This window comes from Lacerta agilis, chromosome 9 (assembly GCF_009819535.1).
Source record: "Lacerta agilis isolate rLacAgi1 chromosome 9, rLacAgi1.pri, whole genome shotgun sequence".
NCBI classification, from domain to species: domain Eukaryota; kingdom Metazoa; phylum Chordata; class Lepidosauria; order Squamata; family Lacertidae; genus Lacerta; species Lacerta agilis.
In genome coordinates this window covers 61,476,644-61,502,370 of record NC_046320.1, presented here as the reverse complement: position 1 = coordinate 61,502,370, position 25,727 = coordinate 61,476,644, and the positions used below count along the sequence as shown (strand labels likewise).

The following is a 25,727-nucleotide window of genomic DNA, read 5'->3' as shown; positions in this document are numbered from 1 at the left end:
CTTCTCTTACCACTGCTATGGATGCACGACCTGACTGTCTGTCTCCAGGCACTGCGGTTGCCTGCAAAGTATTCCCACACGGTGGGGTTGATGTTGCCAGCCTTCGTGCCATGTTTGCAGACATCTTTGTAACACAGAGTTGGGCTGCCAACAGACCTAGTGCCTGGAGCCAGCTCCCTGTGCAGCACGTCCTTGGTGATCCTGCCATCTTCCATTCTGCGTACATGACCAAGCCAGCGCAGATGTCGCTGAGAACCCACGCCATTAATTTCGCAACTTGCTGTCTTTCATCCATCCTCTTTGCACCTCTAACTGGAATCCCTCCTTAAGCAGAGCTTTTGTTCTTGGGAAAAACAGTGGCTGAAACAAAGTTCTTAAGTAACTGTTACAGGTGGAAAGTTGAAATAAAAACAGGGGCCAGGATGGAGGGATATTCCCCTTCATTCTTGACTTGCTTTTGTTTCTGCCACCAGAATATCTGAAGCAGTCGAATGTCTTGACACAACGTTGGCCATCAACTCGATTTTGGGAACGTGAGCTGGCTTGCTAAATGCAAGCCCTCACCTTGGCATTCCTTATTACATAAAATCCGTATGAAAAAGGTGGGAGTGCAAGGTGGCTTCCTGGACTAAGAGGCTTTTCCCTGAGAGCGGGAAGTATTTCATCATCCAACATTTTTAAGACATGACCATTCAGCTGCACGGATCTGCAAGAGGAAAGAATGTATATTTTAGACACCAAATCTGCCACCCTCAAACAATAAACCTGGTTAAGGTTTTGTTGCATTTGTTTTCAAGAGACCATTAAAAAAATAAAAATAAAACCCCAAGACAATTCTGTAATACAAAATGGTATCTCTAACTGATGAAGTTTTAAAATGTATTTTTTATTATTATTTCATGAGAACTACTTTAAATAACAGGGAACTCTACCACCTATGTATATTTCAGAGCGCTAGGTTGCCTTTGTGTGTGTGTGTTACAAGAGAAGTATTTATAACGTGAATAAGCTTTCCGGCCAACGTAAGTTCATAGTGCACATGTAACACCATGTAAAGCAAGCCTTCTGGGTGGAAACATCCTCACTGTTCAAGCTGAATGCTCTCTTCAAGAAAAGGAAAAATTCATGTGTTTCCAGAAAGGTGGATCTGAATGCTAAAAATAAGTTTGGCAGACACTGTCTGGCTGTCATTCCTGGCCAGCTCGAAGTTGGATCTGATCAGGGAACTGGAGCGAACAAGGTTACAGGATGCAGCTTCACTTACGAGATCATAGAGGGACAGATCATTACCATAAATTGAGGAAAAATTAATATGGATCAGGAAGAAATGTGGGCAGAATTCTTGGGAACTGGCTTCCCAGTTTTTGAGATAAGGTACAATTTCCGAGAAGTCACTTGACTTCCTTCCTAGCTGCAATGCTTTTAAGGTGGGAAGGATTTCCTTAGTACTTGGGACCCGAAACCTAAAAATGTAATCCAGATCCTGTAGTTTTTAAAAACAAAATAATAATAAGTTTGTTGCATTAAAAATGAACAGGAATGACAATCTTTTGTCAAATCTTGAACACTGTTTCAAGAAATGTAAGTCATTTTCAAGCTGAAATTTTTAAGGGCTGTGAATGTCCTAGAATCACAGAATTGTAGAGTTGGAAGAAGAAGAAGAAGAAGAGTTTGGATTTGATATCCCGCTTTATCACTACCCGAAGGAGTCTCAAAGCGGCTAACATTCTCCTCTCCCTTCCTCCCCCACAACAAACACTCTGTGAGGTGAGTGGGGCTGAGAGACTTCAAAGAAGTGTGACTAGCCCAAGGTCACCCAGCAGCTGCATGTGGAGGAGCGGAGACGTGAACCCAGTTCACCAGATTACAAGTCTACCACTCTTAACCACTACACCACACTGGCTGTCCTGGAAGGGGACGCTGAGGGTCATCTAGTCCAACCTGCTGCGATGCAGGAATCTTTTGCCAAATGTGGGGCTCGAACCCATGGCCCTGAGACTAAAAGTCAGAAATGCACATTGTTAATGTGTGGTTACAGAATGATGTGCGAAGTAATTGTTATGCAAAATGATGTTACATAACACTTAGATTGGTTAGCCTGGCAGACTGTGTGATGTATTCAAAGCCCCAATTACTCAGGCATGGTGAAGGTTACTGTGTGAGCCAGTCTATACCTCTTTCGTTTCACCTCCTGTGCAGGTGTCGTGAAAATAAAATGGGGGTGGGAAGACCCATGGGCATCGCCTTGAGCTTCTTGGAATGATTGTTTCAGGAAACTCTGGCTGTGTACACACTATAGCTTTAAAGCACATTTGAAGCACATTTCCTCTCCCTCAAAGAATTCTGGGTAATGCAGTTTGTTAAGGGCTGCTGGGAACTATAACTCTGTGAGGGGAAAACTACAGTTCCCAGAATTCTTTGATGGCATGTGTGTGCTTCAAAGGTATTATTTGGACACAGCCTAACAAAAGCTTCCCATTTTGAGGTACCTCATTTGTCCAGTGTCTACAAATCAAGAGTCGGGTGCAGGGGGTTAAAAGAAATTGCTAACACCTTTTAGATCCCGAACAATATTAGAAAGGGAATGAAAAGGTTCTCCTCTGAAAATCTCTCTCCCCACCCCCAGTTTTAAAAACTCATATTAAACAAATAATATTTAGAAAGGCAGGAAAAGTTGGAACTGCCTACTTGGAAAGTATGCTGTCTTCTCCATGAGGCAGTAAAAGATATTCATCTATCTCCTTGCTTGAGAAGGAAGAAGGTAACTCCAAGTGTTTTGTGCTGTTATAAAGGTTCAAGGCAAATAAGGTGATATCCCCTTCTCTGTACTTCGGGCTGGAAGGAAAACATGAAACAACCTATTAAAAGGGATATACTAGATAAGATATACACTCCAACATTCCTCAGAGGAAAATAAGGGCATTCTGTTTGACATCTGTATCACTGCTTGAGCGTTTCCTCTTGGTGAAGTAAAAAAAATATTATTATTTATTAAATTTGTCTACCACCCTATAACCCGCAGGTCTCAAACGTTATCAGAGGAAACGCACAACTGCAGTATTTTAAGCACAGAAATATTTGCATTTGTGTTTTGCCTTTAGAGAAGTCTGAAGGGGACAAAAAAAACCCAAATCAATAAATACAACTAGCCAGTGCCATTTTTCTAGAAAAAGAGGTTCCGGAACTAACCACAAACACCCCCCTTGTTCTCTTATAATGGCAACGGCCCCCAATTTTGGCCTCGCACAGGGCACCGTATTGCAAAGGGTTACAAAGTCTGCCCCTGCCAAGGGAATGGGTTAAGAGGTGCCACACTCAGAGCAAAATGCATAGGGCAGGCCAAACTCCATTCTCCATCCATGGGGACAGTCTGAGTGAGCAATATGTGGGGCTGTGCTACACACATATGTTCCCTGCCATAGTGACAGGCGCTTTGCTAGCATCTGCTGAAAATTGCCCCCCTCCGCACAATAAGTGTGAGTTACCAGGATCCTAGCCTAGAAAGGCATTTACAAAGTGAGGATTCCTAACTCTTTTTTGGAATTTGGGGGGAGAGTTTATGTGTCTTCACTGCCATGCTTTCATTCTGCCCCACTTTCCTTTATCTACACTCGACATGTACAAAGCTTCAAACTCTTTGGTGCAATTGCACTAGTGTGTTTTGTGGCACCAGAGCTAGCTAGCCTGCACATTTCTCCAAGCCATGTCTCCCCTTAGGTGAAAGCACAATACTGGGGTACATTTCCAAAAGATCTTCAGAGTCTAATAGGCATTTGCCTGAATGCTTACTGGTGCTCATTTGTACAGTGAAGATACACTCGAAGCCTCCTTGGGTCTTCGCCTGACAGGTGGACGTGCAGGACTTTGGGGCCCACTAGTTTCTTGTATACCAGAGAAAGCCAATAATCCTATTTACATGGGGAAAGAAGGCAGCTTTTATGCATAGCAAAAACGTGTTAAAGAAATGTAACCAGCAAAGAGTTGGTGGATAAGCAGGAGCAAGAGGGAATCAAAAGCACAGAAGGCAATTTACCCCCTGTTAGCTAAAGGTAAAGGTACCCCTGACAGTTAGGTCCAGTTGCGGATGACTCTGGGGTTGTGGCACTCATCTCGCTCTATAGGCCAAGGGAGCTGGTGTTTGTCTGCACACAGCTTCCGGGTCATGTGGCCAGCATGACTAAGCCGCTTCTGGTGAACTAGAGCAGCGCACAGAAACGCCATTTACCTTCCCACCACAGTGGTACCTATTTATCTACTTGTACTTTGACGTGCTTTCGAACTGCTAGGTTGGCAGGAGCTGGGACCAAGCAACGGGAGCTCACCCCATCACGGGGATTTGAACCACCAACCTTCTGATCAGCAACCCCTAGGCTCAGTGGTTTAGACCACAGTGCCACCCGCGTCCCTTCCCTATTAGGTACCCATCCTTATTTTAAACTGCTTTGAAATCTGAATTTAAAGTGCTGTGACCTGACTCCCTCGAGAACTTATGGTGAAAGGCAGGTAAGAAATTGAAATAATAATAATGGTAATTATCAGCGGGATTTTTTTTTTTTTGAAGCAAAATAGGTTTCAGTATGCACCATGCCCACCCAATCCTGCCGTCGCTGCTTGCCACCCATCCACTCCTGCCCTCCCCTCACATCGTTGCTGCTTCCTCTGCCAAGGTATATGTACTGCAATCGACACAAGATAATATCACCAAGGCAACAATCTGTAAACAAACAATAAACGTCCATAAAAAGGGCAAAAGTCCCGTACTTTTCCATGTATCAGATGAGGGGTTTTTTTTTAATTAAAAAGTTATGTTAAATGGGGTCGTCTTATACACGGATAGTGCACTGGGGACGGACGGATATGGGATTGGTTGCTGCCGCAAGCCGGAGATTGTCAGCAGCTATTGGGTGTGTTATTGGTCGCTGCAGCAAGGGCAGGTGTTGATTGGCTGTTGGTGTGGCAATTAGGCAGGCAATTGGCGGCTTCTGCTGGTGAGGGGACAGAATCAACAACTCTGGGCCACCCCCACCCCCCAAATAAAGCTCAGCAACTCTGGGCAATCCCCCCCTTTCTTACTTTTGGAGTCCCCCCCCCAAATAGAGGGTGTCTTATACATGAGGGCATGTTAAACCTGGAAAAATACAGTAATTTCTTTCCCAAATAGGTTTTATCTTAAACAACAGGAAACACAGTAAATAAAGAGTTCACTTGGAATAAATAGATCAGTGGCTCAGTGCTCATTTCTTCTCTTTCCAAAATAGATTTGATCTTGGAACAATTGCAAACGCAGTAATAAAGATTCTACTTGTGATATACCAGTGGTTCAGTGCTTGGATGTCGTTCCAGTAATCTGACGTTTCGTCGCTGAAGAGCTTAGTCATCAAGCTTTGTTGTAAATAAGATACAAGTGAAGACCGTATGCAAACAACTGAAAGCACAGAAAGAGGAAGATGTCCTCCAGTTTGTTAAACCTCCTTGATGGATGCTTCTTCCAATGGAAAAATGCAGATGGGGACAGATATGCCCCCGCTTTAAGTCATCTACATACTATCTACATACTGTTACAAACGTATTTACTGTGTTTGGTATTGTTTAAGATAAAAGCTATTTGGGAAAGAAGCTACTTTTGCCATTTTTATGGATGCTCATCGTTTGTTTACAGATACTTGCCTTGGTGATATTATCTTGTGTTGATTGCAGGAGTCATTGTATCACACACAATGATGTTTTAGGTTCTGTTCATTGTTTTAGAGGTATACGTACTGGCAATGGTTCAAAGCTGGCGTTCACCAGATGATAGCTTCCCGCTCCAAACAAAACCTGTCTCATCACCACATCAATGCCCAGTTTGGCAGACAGACCTAGTTTGTCCAGCCACCTGTGTAATAAAAGGGGGGGGGGCAAGAAATAAAGAAAACTTCAGTTCAAGCAACCTGAAAGCAATTGGGGGTGGCATGTTGTAACGAATTGGACATAAGTTAAGGGATTTTCAGAAACCCACAGTGTTTTATGAGTTAATGTGCACCCCAGTTTGAGTGGCAGATATCTCGTGGGAGGTGGGACATGCCGCACTTTAAAAGGAGGGAGCAGCCATTGGAGAGAGGGAGAGGGAGTGAGTGGTGACTGGAAGAAGGAGGGTGTGGGGCCAGGATAGTGGTGGGTAGGTTAGACTAGGTTGAAGATGAGTATGTGATACTGGAAGAAAGAGTTTACGCTGTAATGAAACTAAGCTTATAAACGATTGAATTACTGAAACCGTTATGTTCTGAAAGAAATAAAGACTTGCTTTTGTTGAGCCAAGAGAAAATCGTCGTTTATTTGGTCCAGCGAGTTATGTATGCTCATGAGGAAGTGAACTCAGGGAAAAGACAAAACTGACCTGCGGGGTGATAGTTTGTGTCTTGGAGTTTCACTCAGGAGAGGCTAGCGGGCGGAAACCCTGGTATTGCCACAGAGTTGCTAAGAGGGCTTAGCTAACGGATACAGTGGGGGATCTAGAGAGAGACCCTGAACTGTAGGCAAAGAGGAGTTTACCCCCTGAAGCCCAGAGCAGAGGATATAACCGGCCATGGCAGCTGGACCAGAAAACGTCCGTTACTAAGAGATTCCCAGATTATAAATAAAAGGGGATTGACATCACAGACGGACCTCAGAGGGACAGGTGGGGTGGATTGAAATTTGACCCAGAACACCTGATTAGAAATTCACTTAGTAACAAGGGGAGAGTGTGAAGGGGAGGTTCGTCCCTTCTAACTAAAGAGGTGTGGTGTTTTGTTCTACGTGCAAGGCAGAAACAAGAGCTGATGCAAACATCAGGAGTGGTGCTTTTTTAAAAAATGCATTCAATAGTTATAAGGTCAGAGAAGGCAGGTGTTCTTTCTAGCAGCATCGTAACAATGACTTCTAATAAGTAGTTGAGAGGAGCAGAGAGAACGCTGTGGAAAAGCATTCTCAGTTCTTGGCAGGGACATGAGAGGTCCTTAAATTAAAGTGCCTGTCCTTCAATACAGAATTTCACAACAGTATGCAGACGCACAACTCCCAAATTCCCTTAGTGTGGTTTTTTCCCCCCATAAGAGAAACATAACATATGATGAGATATCTAAGCAGACCAGCTTCTGTTACTGTCACCTTTCAAAACTTGCTCAGTTGCACAGAGTTCTTCAACATGCTGCGATCAGAGGTCCCTGGTAACACGAAAGATTGATTCCTCATACAGGAGGATGAATGGTCTCCACAGTAGGGGGGATTTGGGTTTGGTCTTAAATAAAACGAGCCCTTGTATCTAATTCATCTCCTTTCTGATCTGCCATATGGCAGGCATGGTGAGTTTCTAGAAGCCACCGGATGTTGCCAGTCGATGCCAACGTTAGGGCACCTCCAGAATGTCAGTGTTTCGTGGGTGAGATTCAAGCAAATGCTAGGAAACTTGGGCGAAAAGAAACTGACTTTTTGTGGCTAGGGAAGTGATTGGGAAATGCACGGAAAAGGAGTGGGCAAGGGGAAGAACCATGTAAACAAATCTGGATGGATTCAGGGTGAACGCTCAGGGTTGTACAGTACAGGCAACAACCGATTGGCATGTAATTGTGAACATACGTGTAGCACTGGACCTGGAAAAGACCCTAAAACATCACTAAAGGGTGGAGCGGGGGAGGGGCAGAATATTTTATGTGGTTCCCACTGATGTGTTGGGGGGGGTTGTGCGAGCAGATCAGGACATAAGAGGAGCCGGCTGGCTTAGACCACTGGCTCATCTGGTCTAGCATCGTGTTCTCACAGTGGCCAACCGATGCCTCTGGGGAGCCTCAAAGCAGAACCTGAGCACAAGAGCCCTCTTCTCCCCCTGTGGTTTCCAGCAACTGATACTCGGAAACATTACTGCCTCTAGTTATGGAGGCAGAACATAGCCATCACAGCTACTAGACATGGATAGCTTTATGGGCATCAATGGTCACAATAGCTTCTCCTGTTTGCTCAAAGGAAGGGCTTCTAGGGCATTGGTAGAGAACAAGATCCTGGTATTCCACAGAAGGAAAGCAGAGCTCATAGGAAGGTATATTATTGTACTTACATAAAACCAGCAAGATACGCATTGGACAGCTGAGGAGCACCCCCTCCGTAGGCTGAACTCGTTTCTCCCAGCCAAACTTTCTTGCCTGGGACAGTGTCATCAACAAGCTAGAGAATGTTGTTAAATCGAAGTATAGAAAGGTGAGTCAATACAGGGACTTGAGCCTGGGAGATCGGCAACTTTAAATCAGGAGGAATAGATGAGCTGTCCGGCCCCCGATTACCTGGAGTTCTTCTTGTACAGCTGTGATGAAAGTGTCCAGCACATCTGGGCTCAGGAAATCCTCTCTGGTAGCAGTTCTGCCATTCAAATAATAGCTGCGAAATCAAGACATTTGAGGTAAGTCTACCCATAAATTACACTGGTGCTGGAAAAGACTCTTGCATTGATACAAAAAGTCCTGCACAACTTGGGTCTAGGATATCTTAAGGCCCACCTAAGCTCTTCTATTACGGTCCAGTTACTGAGATCATCCAGAAGAGAGCTGTTAGTTGTCCATTATGTTACAGAAGCCCAAATTACCTCAACAAGAAATTTAATGTCACTGTGGAACACTCTCCTAGCAGAGAGGTGACAGGCACCCTTGCTTTTTGACTTTCAGGCATTTGTCATGGATGCTTTAGCTGAGATTCCTGCCAATTCTATGAATCTATTCTGGGATACCTTCTTGAGTAGCCAGTCATTTCAATGATTGTTCTGTACTGCTTTTAATTTTTTTAATGTTTTTATACACTAGCATGATATTTTGTGAGGGCAGCATATAGAAACAAACAAAAAAGAACTGGTTTTCCTCATGGTTTTCTTCATATTTTCTCAGCAGTTATCATCGACTTAACATTACTCTGAACTAGGCATATGTTAAGAAAAGCCCTGCTGGATCAGGCAAAACATCCATTTTGTTCAGCATCTTGCTCTCAAAATGACCGGACAGATACCCCCATGGACAGTTCCCCCAAAAAAGACCTGAGCACAACAGCACTGTTCCCTCCCCCAGTTTCTGGTAAATGTTTTGACACATGCTGCTGTAACGCTTAATGAGTTGCTGAATATGAACTCGGTACTTACTGATGCCATGTGACAGAATCAATTACTTTTCCTCCTGATTTCAGGAAGCTGCAAAACAACAAGGGTTAAAATTACCACCTCCTCTGCTTTTTCCTCAAATTCTAAGGGAGCTACAAAATTGTGGGGACTGTAATGCAGCAAAACAGACGTTGGAACATATAAATTTAGGAAGCTGCCTTAGAATGATTAGGTAGAGCCAGTGTGGTGTAGTGGTTAAGAGTGGTAGACTCGTAATCTGGTGAACCGGGTTCGCGTCCCCGCTCCTCCACATGCAGCTGCTGGGTGACCTTGGGCCAGTCACACTTCTCTGAAGTCTCTCAGCCCCACGAGAATGTTAGCCGCTTTGAGACTCCTTCGGGTAGTGAAAAGCGGGATATCAAATCCAAACTCTTCTTCTTCTTCTTCTTCTAGGTATACTCCGTATTATACTTATTAGATATCCAGCCCAGTATTGGGTCTGTGGTTTTGCTGCTCTGCTCTACTTGTCCATTTTGTCTCATAAACAACATTTTATCTAAACTGCAAAGAAATTTGCACCCTGCCCCCAGCCGGCAACAAACCACGGCTAAAGCCAACAATGGTTATTTGTTATGTTATGCAGTGGGGCAGAATATCGCATTGCTGATCTATCAAGTCAAATGATGCCGGTGTTTTTTTTATTTTTACCTCCTTAGCAACTTCTGAGTTTGCTTCCGAGGTTGACCTACATCAGGCCCGTAGAGCTTGGCATTTCTGTAGCTGCTGTAGCTGTCCAACAGCTGACGTAGTTGTATGAAGTCCTGTCCTAGCTGGGAGCCATCGATATAAATGCCAGACTTCTTCCTGAAGCTGTTGGGCTCTGTAGAAAGCGTAAACATCCTTAGATGACTCTCAAAGCTTTGTGACTCATTCAGAATTTGCACAGTGGCAGTAATCAACCAGAAGTACAGAATGTTAAATATCAGACTTTACTATTCCGAAGGAATACTTGGAACTAAAGATACGTGAGACTCAGTTTTATCTAAGGGGGAAGGCGGTATCTCAAATTACCTGGTGGTGGCAGCATCTAAACTGTGATGGATTTCCCCCCCTTTCTTTCACTGAATTGCTTTCCATTAAACCAGAGCTTTCCAAACTGTGTGCCGTGACACATTAGTGTGTTGGCTGCAGTTTGTCGTGCTAACACTCCTCCCAGGGCTAGAAATGGGTTAGTTTAACCTCCAGTTTGCTAGTAAAACTGAATTACAGTGTCGCAAAATGATGCCGAGACCATATACAGTGGTACCTCGGGTTAAGAACTTAATTCGTTCTGGAGGTCCGTCCTTAACCTGAAACTGTTCTTAACCTGAGGTACCACTTTAGCTAATGGGCCTCCCACTACCACTGCCATGCGATTTTTGTTCTCATCCTGAAGCAAAGTTCTTAACCCGAGATACTATTTCTGAGTTAGCGGAGTCTGTAACCTGAAGCGTCTGTAATCCGAGGTACCATTGTAGGTCTGAAAGACCTACGTCGGCTCCCAGTAGGTACCGTGCGTTTCTGAGCACAATTAAAAGTGTTGGTGCTGACCTTTAAAGCCCTAAACGGCCTCGGCCCAGTATACCTGAAGGAGCGTCTCCACCCCCATTGTTCTGCCCGGACACTGAGGTCCAGCGCCGAGGGCCTTCTGGCAGTTCCTCACTGCGAGAAGTGAAGCTGCAGGGAACCAGGCAGAGGGCCTTCTTGGTAGTGGTGCCCACGCTGTGAAACACCCTCCCATCAGATGTCAAGGAAATAAACGACTATCTGACTTTTAGAAGACATCTGAAGGCAGCCCTGTTTAGAAAAGTTTTTAATGTTTGATCTTTTCTCGCTTTTTTATTAATATTCTGTTGGGAGCCGCACAGAGTGGCTGGGGAAACCCAGCCAGATGGGCGGGGTATAAATAAGTAGATGATGATGATGATGATTATGCATGTCTAAAATGTGTATCACCAACATGAAATGTTTGGAAAGCTCTGCATTAAACATTCCAAAGTGATGTAACAATTTATTTTGTTGTTGCTGCTGTCTTCTGCCCTGAAGGCATCACTTCACAAAGCTGTGAGGGGTTCATAAAAGCACTGTGTTTTTTTAAAAAAATCCTTGACATGGCATGTGATTTTGCAGGGCTGAATTTAGGGAAGGGGGGCTTATGGGGTTTCTTTTCCCTCCCATATTCATTTGCACAAGAGCACACTCAGCTCTGCACCTACCATTCCCAAGTTCCCAGTCCATGTTGTAATTCTGGGATTCAGTATAATTCAAAATCAGCTGGGCGTTTGAGCTGTCCCACTGGTTGCCTTTCCTCAGCAAAGCGTTGAGTCCAAAGATCAGGTGCAGATTGGCGCAGCGTGCGAAGTCGTACAGTATATCCACTGTACTTCCTGTGAGCGGGGTGGGGTGGTAGGGAATAAGGACAAAGGGTCATGTCACAAGGAGGAAATCCCAGGAAAAAACTCCTCCCCACCGGAATCCTAGGTCAGAAAAATCATCTCACTGGAGAAGGTCCTCCAGCGAAGATGAATCACAGAATCATAAAAGTGTAGAGTTGGAAGGGACCCACAGTGCCTGTTTTTTATTTATTTTTAACGCACGAACCACGGTCACACATTTTTCTTATTCTCTAGTGTGGCCCACGTTCACACAGTCTGAAACAGCATATAACAAATGTGTGGACATCGGGGGTGGAAGCAGCAACTGCGAAGTTTGTTATATATAGTTGTAAAAAGAACATTAATGCATAGCATTTACATGTTGTAAAGTTTAATTGCAGTACAGAGTCCAGGGAAAAAAACATTTGTAATTTTCTGCTTGTTGTTCTTTTTTCTCTTAAAAAGATTTATCTTTTGTTACAGATTGGGGGAGACCCCCATAAACCCTACAAATTAATAAACGGTAGGATTTCTGATTATTTGGAGTATTGAAGGGAAGATTGCAGGCCGATGGGAAAATATAGGCTAAGCTTCCTTTCCAAGCCAGGGCTTCTCCTGGGATTGAGGCGTCAACATGACAAAAGGTGTTGATTCCTCTAAGAGGTATTATTGGGCCTGCACAGACAGAGGTTGCCACAGTGATGGGGTGTGTGTTTGAGATGTCAGGAAAAGAGTGTCTTTAGTAAGGTTTGCTGGGAAGAAGAAAAGAGAGAAAAAGACTGGGATCCATTTTGGGCTGGCTGGCTGAAGGCCGACTGGAGATACGCCTTTGACTCCAGGGCTGCTCTGCTGTGGGGAACAAGCCCTGCTTGAGATGACCACGCTATAAAATCCAGACTCCTTCCATGCAGGCTGAAGGTGTAAATAGGTGAATTAACCATATTTCTTAAAGCTAGGTTTGTCATTGCTTTTCTTTTCATTGATTTCACTTTCTTGGGTTCCATGATCACTGCAGATGGTGACAGCAGTCACGAAATTAGAAGACGCCTGCTTCTTGGGAGAAAAGCAATGACAAACCTAGACAGCATCTTAAAAAGCAAAGACATCACCTTGCCGACAAAGGTCCGTATAGTTAAAGCTATGGTTTTCCCAGTAGTAATGTACGGAAGTGAGAGCTGGACCATCAAGAAGGCTGATCGCCGAAGAATTGATGCTTTTGAATTATGGTGCTGGAGGAGACTCTTGAGAGTCCCATGGACTGCAAGAAGATCAAACCTATCCATTCTCAAAGAAATCAGCCCTGAGTGCTCACTAGAAGGACAGATCCTGAAGTTGAGGCTCCAGTACTTTGGCCACCTCATGAGAAGAGAAGACTCCCTGGAAAAGACCCTGATGTTGGGAAAGATGGAGGGCACAAGGAGAAGGGGACGACAGAGGATGAGATGGTTGGACAGTGTTCTCGAAGCTACTAACATGAGTTTGGCCAAACTGCGAGAGGCAGTGGAGGATAGGGCTGCCTGGCGTGCTCTGGTCCATGGGGTCACGAAGAGTCGGACACGACTGAACGACTGAACAACAACAACAACAACAACTTAAAGCTAAGGCAATCTCGACCATGTCTCAATTCTCCAAAGGAACACAGGCCCTGGGTGAGTGCCTGGAACCCCCTGGGTTCTTGCTACCACTTGGCAGAGAGTGGAGGTGGCACCCAACCCCTCTAACGATATTATATTGGTGGCAAAAGTGCTTTCTACACATCTTGTTCCTGGAGAGGCAAAGAGGACAGACTTGCCAGAGTGTCTGCCCACCTCTGGATTTTAATTGGTGGGCCTGGGAGAGATTCAGGACATTTTGTCCTCCATTAATTCCCACTGCAACAAATGACTCCCCCGTGGCTGGCAATCCAAGGTGTCACTTCCATTAGATTCAGAAGACACCTCTGGACCTTAAATTGAGGCTCATACAACAAAAAATAATATTTGGAATATACTGGACCCCATTATGGTTGTTTAAAAAAGGGCTATCTAAGGTATCTAACTGTTGGAGATGCAATAGGGATAATGGTTCTCTAAAACATATGTTTTTTCATGGTCCCATGTTGAAAGATTTTTGGCTGAAGGTAACTGAAACTATCAACAGAACTGTATGGAACAACCTTACATTTACAGAGCAAAATATCCTCTTGAAATGTATACCCAGCACATGGAACCTTACAAATGGACAATACGAGTGGACTCTCCATGCCCTTAGCACAGCAAAAAGACTGATACTGAGGAATTGGAAAAATAAAAATGCTGTTCCCTTCTACGATTGGATTGAAGACTTATACAAACTCACAACATATGAACAACTTGCGTACAAACGCAGACTTGCCATGGACAAATTCAATGATATTTGGAATCCATTCTTACAAATAGGCTAAGATCTATAGCCGAAGCACAATAACAACTTTGTAAAATATAGAGTTTTGGGTCGCCCCCCCCCTTTATTTTCCCTTCTACACGGGTTCTGTTTCTCGTTTTCTTTTTCTCTTTTATTTACGTCTCATCGTGTTTAGTGCACATATATTTATGTACTTTTTGAATTGCCAATAAAGATGTTAAAAAATAATTAAAAAGAAAAGATTCGGGAGTCACCTACCACAAATTAGCTGGTGCTGTACACAAAGCACCACAAGAAGGTGCCAAAGAGCAGCTATTTTGTGCTCAAGAAACAGGTTCTCCAGAAGCCTCCAGATCCAGCCTTTTCCTTACACTCAACAGCTACTCATTGTCTTAGCCCTGTTCTTGCAGTTTTTGTACCATCGTCGACTTGCATACATAGATGATGCCTCTTTTCGTCTCCATTAGGAGAGGGGCAAGAGGCAGAGGACCCGCCATAGCTGCAGGAGGGTATTCAGCAAGGGGGAACATGACAAGGAGGCCCTTTGGAGCTGCAGTTATGCCAGGAGTCACATGTAGCGGTACTCCCCTTGTCTATTAGTTTGCTTATCCCTAGGTAAAGGTAAAGGGACCCCTGACCATCAGGTCCAGTCGTGTCCGGCTCTGGGGTTGCAGCGCTCATCTCGCGTTACTGGCCGAGGGAGCCGGCGTACAGCTTCCGGGTCATGTGGCCAGCATGACTAAGCCGCTTCTGGCGAACCAGAGCAGCGCATGGAAACGCCGTTTACCTTCCCGCCGGAATGGTACCTATTTATCTACTTGCACTTTGACGTGCTTTCGAACTGCTAGGTGGGCAGGAGCTGGGACCGAGCAACGGGAGCTCACCCCGTCACGGGGATTCGAACCGCCGACCTTCTGATCAGCAAGCCCTAGGCTCTGTGGTTTAACCCACAGCGCCACCCGCGTCCCTCTTTGCTTGTCCCTACTGCAGGGTAATTAGCAGAGCTCATTAAGTTTCCAGACCCCCGTCATTTTCAGCCCACAGCGAAGAGAGAGACCTTCCAATTAGCGCGTGGTGATTGCAAGCGTCTTACGCGTAATGGTTGTGTTTTGGAGCCTCTTCCTGGATTCCTCCCAGAGGATGACCATTTCCTGGAAAGGCCACTGAGACTGCAGTTGGTCTATGACGTCCATAGGCGTGGATCTGAATCCACAGACATCTGCAGCATCTGTGGCAGCAGAGAGAGAAGGGAAGAGAGAGAAAGAGAACACACAACAGCCGTGAACGTTTCGTGGCGATGATCTCACCAGCAGGAGCAGGGAACCTTTCGAAGTCCAAGGGGCGTATTCCCTTATGAGGAACCTCCCAGACACCCCAGAGCTTGGTGTTGAAAACAGCAAGGTCACGGGCTCCATCCCTGTATGTCCCTCTTGCATATTCCTGCATTGCAGGGGGCTGGAATAATGACCCTCAGGGTCCCTTCCAACTTTACAGTTCTGCAATTGTATGAAATGCGATCTGCTTTCATTCATTATCCCGATCAAGTATTGTAACGCTGCAATAATATATAAAAAATTTAAAAAACCGATAGATCCATCAACTAAAATCTGACTCTAAACTCATCAAAACTTCTTTCAGTCTGCAGTCCTATCCAATATGGATTTTTCCAAATTCTTCGGGGCAAGACCATCCACTAGCAAAGAGTGTCGGTTGCCTGATAGTCTTGGAAAGAACCAGCAGCGCTATCAAGGATCGTGTTAATTTTGCTTTATCTCGTGTGCAGAGTGCCTGGGGGAGGCCCTTGCAAAAGACACCAAGAGGCCCCATGTAAGAATACAGCATTGTCAGCAACTCCCAGTGCCTGAAACTGGATGAAATTGACATTTACAGTTAGTATAATAGGACTGCTGACACCCGTCTATGAAAAGCCTGAGCAGAAGTTCTAGAACAGATGATATTTTCCCCCCACTTGGCCTCACAGATTGCTAGCACAGAGACAGAGGGAGCCTGGCATTTGTTGTTCCAGCTAACTCAGGGCAAGTTTTCCTGTGCTTAGCTTTCCTTGTGGAAAAGCTGCCTCCCTAATTTCCTAAAGCGAAAGGTGCCGGGAGTCAGGGTGACCTGAAAGCCAAGGCTGGCCTGAGGAGCTGAGGAAGTTGCCTTATACCTGGGTCAGACAAATGGTCCCTCTAGTTCATGGGTAGGCAAACTAAGACCCAGGGGCCAGATCCGGCCAATCGCCTTCTAAATCCAGCCTGCGGCCGGTCCAGGAATCAGCATGTTTTTTCATGAGTAGAATGTGTCCTTTTATTTAAAATGCATCTCTGGGTTATTTGTGGGGCCTGCCTGGTGTTTTTATATGAGCAGAATGTGTGCTTTTATTTAAAATGCATCTCTGGGTTATTTGTGGGACATAGGAATTTGTTCATTTCCCCCCTCCCCCCCCAAAAAATATAGTCCGGCCCCCCACAAGGTCTGAGGGACAGTGGACCGGCCCCCTGCTGAAAAAGTTTGCTGACCCCTGGTCTAGTTCAGTGTTGTCTACTCTGACTGGCAACAGCTCTCCAGGGTTTTAGGCACCTAGCTTTCCTAGATACCTCCCTCTTGTGTAGAGGCAATACCATTGAGACTGCATAATGATCCACACTTGGAAAAGGAATCTGCTTTTTGCATAGTGGATGGTGTCAACTAGTTTTTACGCTGAGTGTTCTTCATAATCCATCACTCTTTCCTCTCTGAAAATCAAAGGCATGCATAATTGCTTTTGCCACCCAATGCCAGTCTGCTCCGACTCTGTGCTTGGTTGACACTTGCTCATGTGTAAGTGTGCTTCAGCTTGCAACCTTTCGGCTCCAACCTACCTTGTTTAGCCAGCAAATTCTGGCAAATCTCTTCCTCTGCTGTTGGTTTCTCTTCGGGATCAAAGATCAAGAAGTCTGTCTTGGTGCCGCCAAATCTCAGGAAGCCAGGAGATAAACCTCTCGCCAACGTGCGCAGTTTCGTAGAGCTGGGAAAGTTAGAACGCAGAGAAATTGAAAGGAAACACCTTTTCATCCTGTTGGCTTTGATTCATCATCATCCATTCAGCTCATTCAGTTCATATGAGGCGCTTCTAGACTGTGGCAATTTTGGGGTGGGGTTCAATCACAACTTGGTAAATTAAGGCAGTGCAATTAAAGCTGATTTGGACCTTTCGTGAAACGAACCTGCTTCCCCAAACAATAAGAGTTTTTGTGGTAAGGAAAGAGATGGAAAAGCAAACTGGAAAGTGTAGGATAACACCTAGTTTGACGCAACATCATCTAACCTTCCCCCAAACAAATCAGAATAAATGCTCAGTACACAGGCTATCCAGAGGCGCCCTTATTCTCTGCTCAGTACTAGCTCCAGAAACTATGTGTGGTATCCAAGTATCAGCCTACCCTTCCACGGTCTTGGTGCTGCATGTGTAGAATTCAGCTGGGAGTAAGATGGGGTCAAAACTGGAATGAGCTGGCTCTGCTTGTCATTGGCTCTGGCGCCACCTGCTGTTGGCCTCCCCACCTTCTACCCTATCAATCGCCTATGGGACCAGTTTCCACTGTGTTTTAGAGAGGTGGGAGGGGGGATACACCTGGAGATCCCGTCTTAGATCTCCCCACGTTGTGTGTGGTTTGGTGCTGAGCAATCTCCTCCGGTCTGAAGAGTTTAATTGAACACGGCTGTTGGAGCAGAAAGCGAAGAGGAGGATTTCCTTTGCCAAGCCTGACACAGCAGCGGCCTGTGACTCATCATGTGTTCAACTTTCTTTCTCTTTTGCCTACATGCAATATTTATAACTCTCAATATAAAGACGGCATACAGAAATCTTAAAGAGTTTCAAAGCTTGCGCCAGCAGCACATAAAAGGCTCTCTTCAAAGCAAACTTGTTGTGTCTGTTTTAGAAAGGAAGAGCAGCAGAACGCAGACTAATTTCAAGCTCTCCTGCCTGCAGTATTTACTGACAATATATTTACTGACAATAAGCACCACTGCTAAAGATATTTCCTCTCCCCAGGGCTTAATCTGGATCAGGACTCAGCAGAATTCAGCTCCAGAATCTGTTTCCATCACCAGCGTCCAGAGTATCTGAAAGAATAACAACAAGCAATGCCTCTGGGCATGTGTAGAGTGCATTTCCCCTCACTGCCAGGTAACTGCAGCCTGGTCTACTCACTCGGGATTAAGAACCATGGTTTGCAGGACCTAGGCCTTTTATTTGAACTATATTAGAGATTCTCTAATACTTTGTCATATGGTAAAACTGTTACTGGACTGGACTAGATTAGCAGTGGTGGTGCATTGCCTCAGGTGAGACATCTCTTGATCCCTACACACAGGGAAAAAAATAGCATATCAAGGACAAAGTTATACAAGAACCCTTTTCCTAGTTTTCCCTATTCGGATGCTTGAATATTATGCTGAAAATGAATGAAATGCAGCTAAAATATTATGTTCGCTTTTCACATGGTCTAATCCTTCCCCTGCCCACCCCCCTAATATTATTAAGAGGGGCTCTTCAGAGAGCAGCTGGAAGTAGGGAGGCAGAAAAACGGTCCTCTTTTCCTTCCACTCTGCAGTTTTGTTTTGAAATCTTTGGCGCAGTACTGCGCCCAGAGCTCAGAAACTGCTTGCGCTAATGAAATTCCCTGCCGCAAAATGCGCCCAGAACAGCGGGAGTTTCGAACGCTGCTTGTAACATTATAAATGGGGGGGGGGGGGATTCTTTCTTTTGCCATCAGATTTGCGCCTCTCATCAGCTAAATGACAAATATGCAGCAGATCAGCAGCCACCAACAACTTCCTGGTTGGAGCTGATAAAATACCAGAGTTAAATAAAGGACTTGCTTGATACAAGCGATAACAAGTTTTTCTCTTACTCCACTTTTCTTCCGCTTTTGAGAGCCAAGGCTCAAAGGGCACCCGGCGAAAGAACATGGAAATTGTACAGGAAGAAATGCTAAGAGGCTGTGTAAAATTGAGGAACAAAGATATAAGGAGTGTGCAGATTCATTACATAATATGAAATACAGTTTGACATCTTTGGCATGTTTCTAGTCCTCAGGATGGTAAACGGGAGCATAATAATCTGTAGCCAGAAAAGGGGTGATCCCCATAGTCAATACTCAGAGTAGACCCATTAAAATCAAGGAGTTCAAGTTAGCCAAGTCCATTGATTGCAATGGGTATACTCTGAGTATTGACTCAGTTGGGTAGAACACAATACACGGATATTAGTGATTCTGCCAAAGTGGAAATAACAGACTTGGCATATGAATTCTCACAGTACTGTATTGAGCTGTATTGTGAGCTGAGATCCTGCAATTTGTACTCTGTTCCATGATCACTGCAGATGGTGACAGCAGTAACGAAATTAGAAGACACTTGCTTCTTGGGAGAAAAGCAATGACAAACCTAGACAGCATCTTAAAAAGCAAAGACATCACCTTGCCGACAAAGGTCCGTATAGTTAAAGCTATGGTTTTCCCAGTAGTAATATACGGAAGTGAGAGCTGGACCATAAAGAAGGCTGATCGCCGAAGAATTGATGCTTTTGAATTATGGTGCTGGAGGAGACTCTTGAGAGTCCCATGGACTGCAAGAAGATCAAACTTATCCATTCTGAAGGAAATCAGCCCTGGGTGCTCACTGGAAGGACTGATCCTGAAGCTGAGGCTCCAATACTTTGGCCACCTCATGAGAAGAGAAGACTCCCAAGAAAAGACCCTGATGTTGGGAAAGATGGAGGGCACAAGAAGAAGGGGACGACATAGGATGAGATGGTTGGACAGTGTTCTCGAAGCTACTAACATGAGTTTGGCCAAACTGCGAGAGGCAGTGAAGGATAGGCGTGCCTGGCGTGCTCTGGTCCATGGGGTCACAAAGAGTCAGACACGACTGAACGACTGAACAACAACAATTAAACTGCAGACATGTTAGCATATATTCTAGTTTTGTTTCTGTGTGGTTGGCTTTCATCAGGCTATGCATCCAAACCAGTAGCCACTGTTAGCACATGCTCAGAAGCTAATCGCTTTAACTCCTTCCTTTTGAATGAAAAAAACCCCTTTATTTACTTTCCAGAAGGGGAGCTGTGTTAAATCTCTTGCAGCAAAAACTAATAATAATAATAATAATAATAATAATAATAATAATAATAATAATAATTTATACCCCGCCCATCTGGCTGGGTTTCCCCAGCCACTCTGGGCATCTCCCAATAGAACATTAAAAACATGATAAAAGATCAAATATTAAAAACTTCCCTGAACAGGGCTGCCTTCAGATAGTTGTTTATTTCCTTGACATCTGATGGGAGGGCATTCCACAGGGCGGGCGCCAGTGCCATTTCCCCATCACATCTTTGACTGCAAGAATCCAATTATCATTTTTTTGAAGTGCATTTTTTTTTTGGTGCTACAGTGACAGAGTGCTTGAATCTACTTCAGTTGTGCAAACCTAAATTCTCAGCATGTGTTCTTGAATCCCTCCTGCAAAAGAGTAAGTGTCTGGAGGCACCCAGGCAGGTGCCACAACCCTCTTCTTCAATGTACATGAAATGTTAAAATGGGAATGTATTTGGAGAACAATACCTGGGTTCCCGTTGGAGGATCAATTGGCTTGGAAACGCCACGTCTTATCTGTGTTCAGCTAGCACAGCGGTGATCTATCCAGTGTGGCACAGTGGTTAAAATGTCTGACATTTGAGATATAGGATGAAACGCCCATTCAGCAACGAAGCTGAGTGGGTGACCTTGGGCCAGCTGTTATCTCTCAGTCTAGCCTACCCCACAGGGTTGTTGAGAGGAAAACCATGTATGCTGCACTCTTGAGTTCCATGAAGAAAAGCCAGGATAAAAAAAATAAAACAGAGTAAATAAATATCTGTGCTACCTCTGGCTCTTGTGAATCCTGCAGCCAGGAGATTTCTCTGGTGGTCACTGTGGCAATCCCACAGGGTCCCCGGATGTTTCACGACGCCTACTGATCCCTGTACCACCACTTTATTTCTTGCTGCCACCAACCAGGCCCTACCTGGTAAAATACTGAGTCCAGTCAAGGTTAAATTGTAACATAAAACTTCTGTTTATTTTGTTTTGTAGTTTAACAAGCATGTGGTTTCATAAACGTTCTCAGTTAATTACAATCATGGGGTGCCTATCCAGACCTATAACTTCCTCTCCCTGCTCTCACTCCCTAAACCACCTCTCTGCGTTTTACTTGTCTTCCTAGCTCCTAAGTGTTCCTGACTCTGCTTATTCTCCTACACTAACTCAACCTGCCCACAGACTCTTTCCCAACTCACTCCCACTCCAACCAACCACCCAAACCGCCAACAAACTCAAACTCAAACTCCCAACTGGACTCTTTCGCTCCTCCCAGAGCTGGTTTTATAGTCCCCTCTGACTCCACCCCCTCTGGGTTCTGATTGGGTAACCTGTTTTAACTATTTCTTCTCCAGCACTCATATGTTAACGTCACAGTCACCAGGAATGTTTTTTTAAAATAAAAATAAAAATCATGGCTTATTTGGTTTTGCATGTATGAAAACCTCCTATCGTATACTGCTCGTGGCTTGAAACTCTGATCTGGGAAATACAGTAGGGTTGCCATACCTCCAAAATTTCCCGGACATGGCCAGGATTTGGCCATCGGAAACAGTGTCCAGGCAGAAATCGCTTTAGTGTCTGGGGAAATCTGGACGTAGGGCAGTCCATGTCGGAAGTGTAAAATTTGGTGATGATGATGATGATGATGATTATTATTATTAAACTTGGTCTTTTCACTTTTTGAAATATGTCAACCCTAGAAAACAGTGCCTCTGCTCCAACCACCCCTTTACAATACCCAAATTGCACTGTATGAATTAACGTGCAAAATATATTGCACGTCAACTGAGGACTCTTCCTTTCGAGAGAAAAAAGGAGCGTGTGATCTTCCTTCTGAGTCTCCAACAATGACACTGGCACTCTGCAAGCCAATGGTGACATCGCCAACCCAAATCAGAGTCGGTTGAGCAAGTGGCCAGGCAGCCCCAAAATCCACACAGTGCTTTTAGCTGCTCCAAGGCTAACTACAGGAAGGTATATATGCTGCACTTAACAAAAACCAAAAGCACATGTCTAGAGGCATTTTAAAACTGCTGGAATCCGGCTATGTGCAGCAGAAAGAGATGTCGGCTATCTCAGCAGCACGGGAAACAGGATTCTCGCGGCATATCTCGCCAGCCAAAGCACCCGGAGCGAACCACAGGAAATGTCAAAGCGAAAATGGTCAGATAATTAAGAGTGCATTTGCACTCCTTAATCCCAAGGATGCCAACTCATTCATCCTTGCCATCCTACAGCCAGAGGGTAAAGTGGCAACCAGGAAAGGGAAAAAGTATCACAGGGTGAGTCTTATAAAGAAAAACAATGTGCCTATAAAAAGGCCATGGAAGGCAGCGGTCACATGTGCATGATAGAATCCTAGAGTTGGAAGGGACCCTGAGGATCATCTAGTCCAACCCCCTGCAATGCAGGAACATGCAGCTCTCCCATTCGGGGATCGAACCTGCAACCTTGGCGTTATCAGCACCCTGCTCTAACTGAGCTAGTTTAATCTGGGTTGTCCATTGCGTGTTTATTGTGTGTGTCCCCCAGGTAGCTCTGGGCAAAGCATACGGGTTCTTTCCCCTCCTCCCTATTTTATCCTCACAACAGCCCTTTGAGGTAGGTTAGGCTGAAAGACCGTGTGACTGGCTCAAGGTAACCAAGCGAGCTTCATGGTCGCCTAGTGTTCTTCCACGGTGCAAGCATATAACGTATTGGCCCAAATATAAGCCACACACGAATTTAAGCCGCATCTTTAAAATTGGAGGGGGGGGGAATACCCGAATATAAGCCGTTCCATTCCTCACTGCTCCAGGCTGCATACTGGGGGGGGGGGGGGGAGGTCGCGCTGCATTGCTGGCAGCCTTTCCCCTTCCTCGCTCTCTCCCGGCCTTGGGGGAGATGACAGGGGACTATGTGTGGGATGGGCGCTGCTTTGCCACGCTCCTGGCGCTGTTTGCCCCACACTCCTAGCTGCATACCATAGGGTTGTGAATATAAGGAATTTGGGGGGAAAGTGCGGTTTATATTCGGGCCAATACTGTAGTTCCCCTTCTGTTGTTTCGATAGATATTCATGTATGAAACGGCGATTATTTCTAAGCGGTTTTAGCAACTGTTGTGATGGCGATGATCACTGCAGATGGTGACAGCAGTCACGAAATTAGAAGACGCCTGCTTCTTGGGAGAAAAGCAATGACAAACCTAGACAGCATCTTAAAAAGCAAAGACATCACCTTGCCGACAAAGGTCCGTATAGTTAAAGCTATGGTTTTCCCAGTAGTAATGTACGGAAGTGAGAGCTGGACCATAAAGAAGGCTGATCGCCAAAGAATTGATGCTTTTGAATTATGGTGCTGGAGGAGACTCTTGAGAGTCCCATGGACTGCAAGAAGATCAAACCTATCCATTCTGAAGGAAATCGGCCCTGAGTGCTCACTAGAAGGACAGATCCTGAAGCTGAGGCTCCAGTACTTTGGCCACCTCATGAGAAGAGAAGACTCCCTGGAAAAGACCCTGATGTTGGGAAAAATGGAGGGCACAAGGAGAAGGGGACGACAGAGGATGAGATGGTTGGACAGTGTTCTCGAAGCTACTAACATGAGTTTGGCCAAACTGCGGGAGGCAGTGAAGGATAGGCGTGCCTGGCGTGCTCTGTTCCATGGGGTCACGAAGAGTCGGACACGACTGAACGACTGAACAACAACAAATTTATCTAGAGTGAGATCTTGCAAATGCACTCTGAGGTTACAATTTGCAATCCTAAACGCCATACATTTAGGATCAAGGTCCCAAGGCTACAGATTAAATATACAGCCCTGCCAACTCGAGGTGGCGAGGCAACTTCAGAGGCCCCTGTCACAGTTGGGTCAGGACAATGAGGGGCCCTTCTGAATCCATGGGGTCACATCCAGTACCCAACCTGGCTGACTGCTGGCACAAGGCCCGGAGATAGACCTCCAGGTTTTCACAGTCATTACTGGGACCTTTCTAAGAAATCCTTTGCTGCCACAGCGAGAAACTGGCAAGCATATACCCCATTGGAGGCAATGTTTGTAGGCAGGAGGAGAACCTGGAAAAACTCCCACTTCAACAGCACTTGAAATCTTGGCAATGTCTACATCTCTGTGCTTCAGTTGAAGGACCAGAGAGGAGGTGGACCGTCGTATTTAAGATGATGTATTGTTTAGACACTGCCATCAGTTTATATGGGATTTTACAGAGTTTCCTAAGTGGAAAGGCAAGTTTAGGTCCCTGCCTGCAAGGAGCTTATGTTCTGAATTTGACAGTGGGGTTAGACGACAGGGAGGGGAAAGATTGACAAAGACAGTGAAGGATGAAGGAGAACAAAGCAGCTGCACATATAGGTGAGATTCAGCCAATAATAATAATAATAATAATAATAATAATAATAATAATAATAATTTATTATTTGTACCCCGCCCATCTGGCTGGGTCTCCTCAGCCACTCTGGGCGGCTTCCACCAAACATTAAAATACATTTAAAATATCACAGTTTAAAAACTTCCCTAAACAGCCAAAGGTCTTACAGAAAAAAAATAAAGGGGGCATTCGGGAGATGGCATTGCATAGTCTATCATTGCCCATGGAGTACCCAGCACACCCATTTATTTATTTTACTTCTACTGTTGTCAGGGCTGTCTTTTCCCAGAATTGCTTACATTTTTACAGCGCTGCTGGCAGCTTTGCCACCAAGAAGGACCTTCTGTACCTCTGATTATATGCAGAGTGCCTTTTAACTCTGAGAAAAACAGCCCCCCTCTTCCTAACTAGGAATTACGGGCAAAACCTAGGGCAGAAAGTATGAGCTCCTGGCTAGCATGTTCAAACTTCTATAGCCCTTTAGTTAGAAGAAATTTGGACAAAGCATTGCGAAAAGGGAAGTTTCAGCTGCAGGCAGAAACCAAGCAAGAGATTTTCCAGCTTTGAGACAAGTTTTCACACACTCTCTCACACGCAAAACTTCAGGGGAAACCCAGCTTGGGACTTCCATTTTCACTCACGGACCCTGCACCGAGCTCCTGCATCTTCATCTGCTGCAAAGCAGGCAGCTGCTCGTCAGGTGCAGCTCCCCCCCTTTCCCCCCGTTGGTAAACAGCCTTCTCGTAAGGCGCAGCGGGCAAGATCCCGCACACCCCCCAAAAGGGGTGGGGGCGAAACCAGAAAACGGCGAGCCTGGCGTGACCTACCCCAGGAAGGTGATGAATCTGGGATCCGTGGCTAGGTTGGCATCGATGGTGAGAGACAGGAAAAACGGGCTGACCTCCCTGGCCGGCTGCTCGGGCAGCTGAAAGCTCAGCACGGCCGCCTCGCCTTGGCCGGGATCCGCCCAGGAGCCCCCGGTCAGCAGAGCCCGGCAGAGAAGCGCCAGGATAAGTCCCAGCAGCGGCAGCATCCTGCGTCCCAGCGCGCGCTTGGAGAGATCGGGAGAAAGGAGATCCTCGCCGGCGATTGCTCCTCCTCCTGCTATTTCTACTGCCACTGCCTGCCTGCCTCCCTCTGGGAGGTGGAAGAGGAGAAGGAGGAGGAAGGAGCGCGCATTTCTGCGTCCCAAGCGCTGTCCTGCCTCCTGTTGCGGCGTTTTGGGAAAGGCAAGAAACGATCCGCCCTCCGATTCGGTCACCCGGCGCGCAAAGACGCGCAGAGAGGACAGCCCAGATCAGGCGGGAGAGGCCGTCTTGGAGGTGGTTGGGAAAGAGTTCCCACG

The 25,727-nt window shown here is 45.5% G+C and overlaps 1 protein-coding gene across 1 annotated transcript; it reads right to left on the bottom strand.

Moving 5' to 3' along the window:
* Positions 1–271: 271 nt before the first annotated feature.
* HPSE (heparanase) lies at positions 272–25,479 on the bottom strand. Its single transcript, XM_033161067.1, has 12 exons — positions 25,210–25,479; positions 16,752–16,897; positions 14,984–15,118; positions 11,350–11,520; positions 9,803–9,974; positions 9,137–9,184; positions 8,295–8,388; positions 8,072–8,178; positions 5,761–5,875; positions 3,790–3,908; positions 2,689–2,835; positions 272–706 (listed from the first exon to the last, which is right to left on the bottom strand). Exons 1-12 carry the CDS (start codon positions 25,413–25,415, stop codon positions 547–549), a joined length of 1,620 nt encoding a protein of 539 aa, XP_033016958.1. The 5' UTR covers positions 25,416–25,479; the 3' UTR covers positions 272–546.
* Between the last annotated feature and the right edge of the window lie 248 nt (positions 25,480–25,727).

Coding starts and splice junctions, on each gene's coding strand:
- HPSE (XM_033161067.1), bottom strand. CDS start 25,415: ATGCTGCCGCTGCTGGGACTTATCCTGGCGCTTCTCTGCCGGGCTCTG. Junction 16,898..25,209: donor AGATTCATCACCTTCCTGGG/GTAGGTCACGCC, acceptor TAACTTTCCCAG/CTCTACGAAACTGCGCACGT. Junction 15,119..16,751: donor GAATTTGCTGGCTAAACAAG/GTAGGTTGGAGC, acceptor CTGCTGCCACAG/ATGCTGCAGATGTCTGTGGA.